The sequence below is a fragment of the Lactuca virosa genome, chromosome 8 (genome assembly GCF_052849685.1).
Source record: "Lactuca virosa cultivar CGN04683 chromosome 8, Lactuca_virosa_CGN04683_v6, whole genome shotgun sequence".
Classification (NCBI taxonomy): Eukaryota; Viridiplantae; Streptophyta; class Magnoliopsida; order Asterales; family Asteraceae; genus Lactuca; species Lactuca virosa.
Genome location: NC_136433.1, coordinates 13,732,118 through 13,741,938, shown reverse-complemented (window position 1 = coordinate 13,741,938; position 9,821 = coordinate 13,732,118). Strand labels below are relative to the sequence as shown.

The 9,821-nt window shown below is 35.5% G+C and overlaps 1 protein-coding gene across 1 annotated transcript; it reads left to right on the top strand.

The window, feature by feature from the left end:
- The first annotated feature begins 4,107 nt into the window (after positions 1–4,107).
- Positions 4,108–9,038, top strand: LOC145132039 (Peptidase family M48 family protein). The gene is made up of 4 exons (XM_079066680.1): positions 4,108–4,721; positions 6,632–7,771; positions 8,150–8,298; positions 8,668–9,038. The coding sequence occupies exons 2-4, from the start codon at positions 6,845–6,847 to the stop codon at positions 8,918–8,920; spliced, it is 1,329 nt and encodes a 442-aa protein (XP_078922806.1). The 5' UTR covers positions 4,108–4,721; positions 6,632–6,844; the 3' UTR covers positions 8,921–9,038.
- Positions 9,039–9,821: the final 783 nt, after the last annotated feature.

Here is a 9,821-nt window from a genome sequence, read left to right as displayed (position 1 = left end):
GGCAGAAATACCTGTCTATGGTTGCCCTGAGAATACAAGCAGTTTTAGAAATATCAGCATAAAGCTGGTGAGTTCATAAGCATTTAATCTTTGGAAGAGAATGTTTCTTTGATCCTTTGAAAAGTGTTTCTCAAGAAAATCCTATATTTTCTTATGAAAAGCGGTTTTTGAAGGAGTGTCTATTAGTAGAAAATAAACCATCAGTTTTAGAAATATCGGTGTTACCTTGGGAAAATCCTATAATTTCCCTAGAGGCAGGTTATCCGTACTAGAGGTAGAGATATAGATTTTGAAAACCCACGATTACTATCAGTATATACATGAGAGTAGTTTTATTAATCAAAATAAAACAAGTGAAGAGTAGAGTCCGTAAACAGAGTTTGTTTATACTTATTTTGTGAGTCGTATAACCATACTTGATATGACCGAGAGACCTTTGTAACGTTCTTCAGGCGTTAAGCTAAATGACATTTGTTCACCCCAGGCGTGCCCGCCTAACTGTAGCTAGCAGTTCAGGTGTGGGATTGTCAGTTCCGAATAGATCTATTCACAAATCTCACGCTCTCCCTCCAGGAGACTCTGGTTATACTAAAAGGATTTATCACTATACACCTAAGGGTACAGTATTGAAGTAGCGCCTCACAATTCTGTATAATCTAGTTTACTAGCGAGAAATCCGTATAAAACAATAATTATCCTTGAATAAATGTTCTTTATACTTCTGAGAAAACATATAACATAAACTAAATCTGCCATAGTTTATATATATTCATTTATGAAATCTGATTAAGTAGAGACTGCCTAGAGAGTTATCCCCAACTATACCCGTTATAGTTTATTAGAATCGATATAAAGCTGCGTTGTAAAAACCTTTCTGAAAGATATGTAGTGAGATTTCCAAAATAATAATTTCCCTTATGCTCAACAGGTTACAAAAGGGATAAAATATCCGAGTAAGTTATTAAACATGGAAATCGTTGGGTTGTATTAATAAGTTTAGAACTTAATAAAATACTTTGAGTTTGGCTTGTATTCCCCCCCTGAAACATTAAAAACACGGAAAATGAAGGGGTATGAACTCACTGTTTGACGTAGGATCCGAAAGCACAATTGGTTACGAGTGTTGAGAGTCAACAGATGTTTCGCACGCGAGTGGATCCTATTAACATGTGATAACACATATGTGATTACACTTAGGGTATATAGCCACTATTAGACACATGGACACATCTTAGGGACATGAAAACACTTAGAATTAGGTGTTACAAACACCTATTGAAGTCCCCAAATGAGTGTAATGCTTTAGATTTGAGTGTAAGGCCACCAAACTCGACTTTTCTGTGAGTGCGACCAGGTGTGCGGCCAGGGTGTGCGGCCAGGCTATGTGTGCGGTTGCACACAGGAGTGTGCGGCCGTACAGAGGGTGTGTGCGGCCGTACACTCCTCATTTGTGTCCGAAATGTCGATTTTGAGGTGTTCTTGAGGTGTTCTTGTGCTAATACCAGGTTCTACTATTGAATGGAGGCTAAACTCTTCACTTTGGAGAGTTTTAGGGTGTGTGCAGCCACCTCATGAAGGTGTGCTGCCGTACACCTTCAAAGGATGAAGAACATGAAGAACACTATGAGTTTTAGGCTTAGATTCAGGTGTCTTACCAATATAACAAGCTGAATGATGGAGTGCTTCACGTTTTTGAGGCCCTTAGAGTGTTCTTGGATGATGTTTCTAGAGAGAGAAAGTAGAGAGAGGGAGTAGGGTGCAACCAAAAGAGGAAAAGAGTGAATAAAGGGGGGTCTCCTCCAATATATAGGGTCGGGTGTGAGGCTGGAGGGCGTGTGCGGTTGGGTGTGCGGCTGGCTGGCCGCACACGCGGGTGTGCGGCCGCACACACCTTCTTTGGTGTGTTTGGCCCGATTTTGTGATGTTGCACACTTTCTAACCCTTCCTAAGACTCATATCCATGTTATACTAAGCCTAAAACACTCATATAGACCCATAATTTCGTTATAAGATAGAAAAATGAAGGCTAACTTTGATAAAAAAAATGTACAAGTTAGAAATTTCGGGTTGTCACAAGTACGATATTCTTTTTCTTGTAAAGTAGTTTGTTTCTCAAAAGCACACGTGATGGATTGTCTTTGGTTCATCAAACTTTGACACTTTTGGACAGCAATAGTGTGTGGAGTTCCTTCTTTGTGTTTATCTATTCCTGATTTCCTATTCCAAGCTTTAAATCCGGATTTCACAAAATGATCTGATCCACCTTGATTTGGTATACTTGATTTGAATAGATAACAACACAAACAGAATGCATCATCCTCTTTTATACTATATTCTAACCAATATTTATTATCATCAAACCAAGATTGAATACATCTTCGAGGTTTACCTCCAAAATCACGTGGTGGAAACTTATGATTTAGAGGTTGGAAAGGCCCTTTTTGCAAGTATGCTCTTCTAATTTCATCTCTTTGGTTTACATGATAAAATTCTATACTTGGTCGTTCAAATGGATCAACAGGTAGTGCGTTTAAATCAACCTTCTTATACTTATGTTGTTGTTCACCATCTTCTTTCTTTTTATAAAACTTATGCAAAGACATTCTTGAATGTTGATGCTTTATTCTGAAATTGAATTATGAAATTGAATGTTATAAAAAGTATCAAACTAATAACCATTATCAATCTTTTGTTATCAAATAGAGTAATAGACAAATCACAAAATCAAGACAATAACAATATAACATAAAAATCAAGACAATTCATAATAGCAGTTGAACAAACAATGTTTTTATATCAAATAGACAATAACAACTCTGAAAATCTGAAATCTATTAACACTTAACATAAAGAATTCTCAAAACTGTTAACACTTAACAAAAACAAATTAAGAATTCTGAAATCTGATCAGTGATTCAGTGATAATGTGATATAAATCATGAAATCATACAAATATACAATTATTAATCAAATAAAGGGTTTTGATTTTGAACAACAAAAAGCAAAGAATTCTGAAATTGTAATGTAAGTTGTAACACTTGTAACTTGTAAGTTACAAACCTGAGAGTGTTGATCGATGGAGTGATGGCCGATCAAAAATTGCCGATAGGCTTCTACCACCGGACGGGAAGACGAGGACGACGACGATGACCTTGCCGGACGCCGGACGGCCGAGCACGCAGGGAGTCAGGGACGATGTCACGATGATGAATGTAGGGGTGTAAGTGAGACAAGCCAACTCGTGAGAAACTCGAGACCGAATCAGAAAATATTCGAAATCGACTCGACCTTAATCGAGCCGGGATCGAGCTCGAGCTACTCGAGTACCTTATCGAGCCGAGCTCGAGTACTAAAATACTCAGTCTGTAAGGCTCGCGAGCTTAGTCGAGCTTAGTGTAATTTACATATATGTCATTTCTTTATAATTGTTCATTTATAGCATATATGTCATTTCTTTATAATTATTCAATTATGACATATATGGTTGATGTTATATTGGTATTAGGTGATTAATAGTGTTTTTTTTGGTAGTTTGGACATTTGCATGTGGAATGATTAATATTTCTTACTCAATTTAGTGATTTCGATTTTTTTAAAAAATATTAGCCGAGCTGAGCCGAGCCGAGCCGAGCTCAAGACTGTCGAGTATTTCACGAGCCCGAGCTCGAGCTTAAAATCAAGGCTCGAGTCGAGTTCGAGCCGAGTTTCGAGCTCGAGTATTTTAGTCGAGCCGAGCTTCGAGCTTGGTAGTATTCGGATCGACTCGGCTCGTTTACACCCCTAGATGAATGATCGATTCCAATTTCCAAACCCAGGGAGTCTGCGTCTTTTTCGTTTCTTATTTCTATTTCTCTTTTTCTTTAAAAAAAAATAAAAAATAAAATAAAATAATAGATCAATTGATTGGGCTATAGCTTAATAGATTATGGGCAAAAGATATGGGCTTCTAATATAAAAAAAAGATACGGGCTCGGGGCTTCTGATGTCAAAGGTAGGTCTTTTATAAAAAATAAAATGGCTCCTTTTATATATATATATATATATATATATATATATATATATATATATATATAAAAGGTCACCCTTACTACCTACGCCCCTGTACACACCACAAACTATGCTCTGATTGCCTACCTCCAAGAAAAAGCAGCCATGTTAGAAGCTGTTCAAACCAAACTGCAAGAACAGGCTATCATCACCCACTTCGAAAACACCATGCCAACTACATAAACATCATCAACGACCTCCCTGAAGACTTTCTTTCATGAACAACTCATCCTCCGTCTCTTTCAGCTAAATCCATACATGTAGATCATGTACTGTCTTTTTTGGTTCCATAAATGAACGCATCTCCTTTGACTTTGCTGTATCTATTTTTTCTGCAAACCACAAACAAAACAAAAATTAACAAACCCAAGTGACCCGTGGTTCACCGGGGCACACCCAGGCCCGACCCAATACATGGGCGAGTTGGGCTATGACCCAGGGCAGCAAAAATAGAGGGGCAAAGATCTGATCCAATAATTAATAGAGTTTGACTTTGGCCCAAGTTTAGTCCGATAAGTGATCCAATATTGGTTCAGTATCGCTACCTAATCCAAGCATCTTGAGAATAGCAACATATCACAATCGCCAAACGCCGGAAGATCATTTAGAAAAAAACACTCTGTAGAAATCGAGGAGTTTCTCTACGTATCTCTTAAGTCTTAAACCTACTGGAGGTATTTTCTATATCCAATAATCCATCCAAATTTTGAAATTCCGATCTGTGTTACTTAAATGTTGTCAATTTGTGCCTTTCATGGTGGTTAAGTCTGATAACCTTATTCTGACTTTGATTTTTTTTATTATAATGAAGCAAACATTTAAAATTAGAAGAAATTTTGAGGCTTTCGATTTCTTGATTGAGTGAGTTCGATTTCTGATATCTTTTTTCTCTTGTTCTGATTTTCTTTTTGTCGTCCCAATTTCCGATTTATTCAAACTGTATTCCGAGTTCGGTCTGTATTTTGTAGCAATCAAGCAAACACCAAAAATCTGAAGATTTGTGAGGTTATCGATTTTTGAATTCTTTTTTTCTTTAATCTAGTTTCCTTTTTCTCATTCCAATTTCTGATTTATGTTCACTATATTCTGAGTTCGATTTTTTTTCTTTTCTGAAGTAAACAGCGAAAATCAGAAGATTTGTGAGGTTTTCGATTTTTGGATTGGATGAGTTTGATTTCTGGATTCTTATATCTCGTATTCTATATCCTTTATCTCATTTCAATTTCTGATTTATGTTTTGTGAAAACAAAAACATAAACTTTGGTTAAGTTGTGTATCTTTTTTTTGGTTAGTTGATGATAGAATTAAAAAAATGTTGTTTTAATCTTGAGTTCAATTTGAAAACCGGTGAAGAATATCGTATTAATGTAATAATTTTATTTTGTTGAGTTACAATTTGTAGAAAATGTGTTCCTGTATAAAAGATACAAAGATGAAAGATGAAAGTCCTTTGGCATCTATTCAAATAATGGAGTGTGAAAGAAGAATGAATATTTTTCCTAATTTGTTGGTTCCATATAAGACTTTGTTGATGATACTGGTTATGGTTGCTTCCCTAAGTTTTTCAAAATTGAAGCTCTTGACATAGTATCTCCGAACTACCATGACTCAAGAAACATCGAACGGATTAGCCATTTTAAGCATTGAAAGTGATTTTTGCAAATTTTGCAAAATATTAATTATTGTAAAATAAGAGATGTTTTTGTTAAAAAAATGCAAAGAAGCATATTAGATGGTTTTTGTTTGTAAAATTTGCTTGATTATAAATTCTATTGTATTTTTGTTTTTATAATTTTGTATATATATAATAATTGAGTTGCAATCGTTTGATTGCAATATGACAAACCTATTTACATTATAGTCCTCTAGACTATTGAGGGTTACACACTTTAAATCATATCCTACAAACTAGACATCATATTCGATAGTGACATATAACCTATCGACATATGATACTTAATCTACTGACAATGACAAATACCAACAAATACAAATAATATACAAATTATAAAATACATCCTTCCACAACGAAAGGACACGTGTCTTCAATAATGTCTTAATACGTGATTGATTGTCTGGGTTTGATATGTTTATATGAATATATGGATATGTTTGGATAGGGTTTTGCTATTCAGAAATAGACGAGCTATTTCAACAGAAGAAGACTGAGATCAACTCAAATCTTAAACACTCAAATTTAGCTTGTTTATTTCATATGGACAAAGGCCCTATTTATAGGCTCAAAGGAGCCGAATACAATAATTGAGTTGCAATCGTTTGATTGCAATATGACAAACAGAGATGTTTTTGTTAAAAAAATGCAAAGAAGCATATTAGATGGTTTTTGTTTGTAAAATTTGCTTGATTATAAATTCTATTGTATTTTTGTTTTTATAATTTTATATATATATATATATATATATATATATATATATATATATATATATATATAAAATCTTATCTCGCCCGGATATCAAAAATCAATGGGCCCCTGGGCACACCACTTGATTTGCATTTAATCAAACAAAAAAAATGTACTAAAATTGACATATGGACAATATTTGACACTTAAACATATTTGCAGGGGCATTTTTTCATTCAATCCATTTCCTTTTTGAAGTCTCAGATTTCTCCCTTTCTGGATTCATGTATGCCGAATCACCTAATGGTTGTTTCTTGTACAACAAGCTCTTCTATATGCCAAGCTTCTATCGCTTTCTACACTCTTCAACAAGCTCTTCTATATTGTGAGCGACACCGCTACTCTCTATTCTGGTTTTCTTTGTAAGCATAAAAAATGGCATGGTACAGAAGGTCAAAACTAGGTTTTGATGTTATTTCCCGTTACTTCACCTCCAAATTAACCGCTCCCAAAAGCACAATCCAAAACGCAAGTTCTGTTATCAACCAGAGTAATCAATTGAGTAAGCTTACTTCTAGTGCAAATTACCCTCTTAGGGTTTCTAAATTTTCTCTGTTTCAACCCATAAGTGTTGATAGGAGCTTAAACTCTCGATTATATGCAACTGGTTATAGATATTACTATGTCGATTCACGACAAGTTAGGCATTTCAAGCCCCGCGGATTCAGAAGATGGTCTGATGACCCGAAGAACGTTTTGATAGTTGTGTTAGTTGGATCGGGAGTTGGGTTAACCGTATATTTTGGGAATGTTGAGACGATACCTTACACAAAACGGAGGCATCTTGTTTTGCTGTCGAAAAATTTGGAAAGAACGATCGGTGAGTCTCAGTTCAAGAATATGAAGGCTGGGTTCAAAGGAAAAATTCTACCGGCGATGCACCCAGAAAGCGTTAGGGTGAGATTAATTTCAAAGGACATTATCGAAGCATTGCAAAGAGGATTGAAGAAAGAGCAAGTATGGACTGATTTGAATTACGCTTCTGAGAGTGGAGCTGCATCGGAGAGTAGAGGGAAGGAGACTTTAATGGCGATGACAGAGGAGACTGGTGGAGGAGAGAATTGGCCAGCAAAAGATGAGGTTCTTGATGATATGTGGGTGGATCAAAGTCGGAAGAAGGGGAAAGAAAAGGGGGAAAAATCGGCTACTGGTCATTTGGAGGGGTTAAATTGGGAAGTTTTGGTGGTGAATGACCACGTTGTAAATGCTTTTTGTTTGCCTGGTGGAAAGATTGTTGTGTTTACAGGGTTATTAGAGCACTTCAGAACTGATGAAGAGATTGCTACCATCATTGGGCATGAGGTATACTTTTATTCACCTTTTCTTATGAATTAAATTCCTCCACATATGTATATACAGTTTGTTACAGAATGTATATGACTACTTTTTGTATTAAGAACTAATATGACTATCTATGTGGGCTCGTATTGATCATCATTTCTGTTTAATATTTGTTAAGAAGTGACTTGATAGGATGATAAGAAAAAAAAGATGGATTTCTCCCATTTCATGAAAATTTTCCCGTTTCTTTTCTTTTCTCGACATGATCTTGATCTAAGTTGCTCACTTGACCATTGTCATTGCAAATAAACTGATGATTTTGTCACTATCAAAGGGTTCTTTATACATTTATTTTATAAAATGTGTTGGTCTTTTTTCTAAACATTGATATGGTTGTAGGTTGCACATGCTGTAGCAAGACATGCAGCTGAACAGATTACAAAAAACCTCTGGTTCACAATTGGGCAGCTAATTTTGTATCAATTTGTCATGCCCGATCTTGTAAACACCATGTCAAATCTTTTGCTTAAGCTTCCTTTCTCCAGGAGGTATGTTTTAAATTTATGAGATTAGAGTTGTTTTTTTATCTTTACTTAATTGGCTTAATGAGTTAAGCACTTAATCTGGACAGCTATACATGACTGTTTCTTTTTGACTTAATGTGGACATAATGACTTGATGGGTTAAGCCAAAGAACCTGGCTTAACGTATCCAAACACTATTTTTTTTTTTACCTATTTGCCCAACTTTTTTTCTTTCAACTTGAATATTGTTAAAACTAATAAATATTGTGAAATTTGTTTTTTTGGAATGTAAGGGTAAAATGGTCATTAGTCATGTCAAGTTAATTTGTTATCTGGAGGTAGAAATGTGTATTATTAGGTGTTGTTGATTGGATCTTTATATGTTGGATGTAGGATGGAGATCGAGGCTGATTACATAGGGTTGTTGTTAATGGCTTCAGCTGGGTATGACCCGCGGGTCGCACCAAAGGTATTTGAGAAGTTGGGTCAAGTTTCGGGTGATTCGGCATTGCGAGATTACCTTTCTACCCATCCATCTGGAAAGAGGAGAAGCAAATTGTTATCTGAGGCAAGTGTAATGCACGAAGCGGTTGCCATATATCGAGAGGCCATAGCAGGTAGAGAGGTTGATGGTTTTTTCCTATAGCTAATGGTATTCTATTCAAACCAAAAACCATCACTCGTAAATTTGTAATAACAGATGTTGTAATTGATAGAAAACTAATAGAAACAAGAATAAATGGGAGGCTACTTTTTTCCGTTTATTGTTGGAGGAAAAAACTCAATGAAATACGTAGTAGAGAAAAGAAAATGTTTACATAAATTATGTTTTAAAAGTTAAAACTTCGAGTAAATTACATTTTTGGTAGCTTAGTTGATTTTTTTGGGTTTTATTGCACAAAGGAATTGAGTTGCAGTTTTGGTTGTTTGAAGTTTCATTATGATTTTGGTTATTGTTCCAAGTAAAATGATTATATTGTCCTTTGCATGATATGTAATAAATGTATTGTTGACACTAAGCTTGCCTTTTTGGGGCTTTCAAGTTAAGGGAAACTCAACCTTGACCATAGTACTATATTGTCATGTCTCAACAATGAGAAACATGTTTCTAGTATGGTAGTGTTGCAAAAATCATACATAGCAAACGTGAAGTCAAGACTAATTTATGGAATGGTGGAGGAGAGACATAGGTAGTGTTGCACAAACCTGTTTTTTTTCTGAGCCGAACGGTTCAGAAAACCGATTCGGTTCCAGTCAACGAAGTCAAAACCGGTTCACCCTTGAACCGGTTCAGTTCCAAACCGGTCCACCCTATAAAAATCCCTAACTGATATAAACCGGTTCGGTTTTACCGGAACCGGATCACGACAAAATTTGCCGCATATAAGTTTTTTTTTTTTTCCCGGCTAATAAGTGTAAAATAATGGTTTGGACTAAAACTTATTGGTTTGTGGTTTACAAAAAAAAAATCAACTTTCCAGTAGTTTCTTGGGGGGAATAGAATTGAGAAGGCTAAATGCCTTATGCATTATACACACACGTCCATA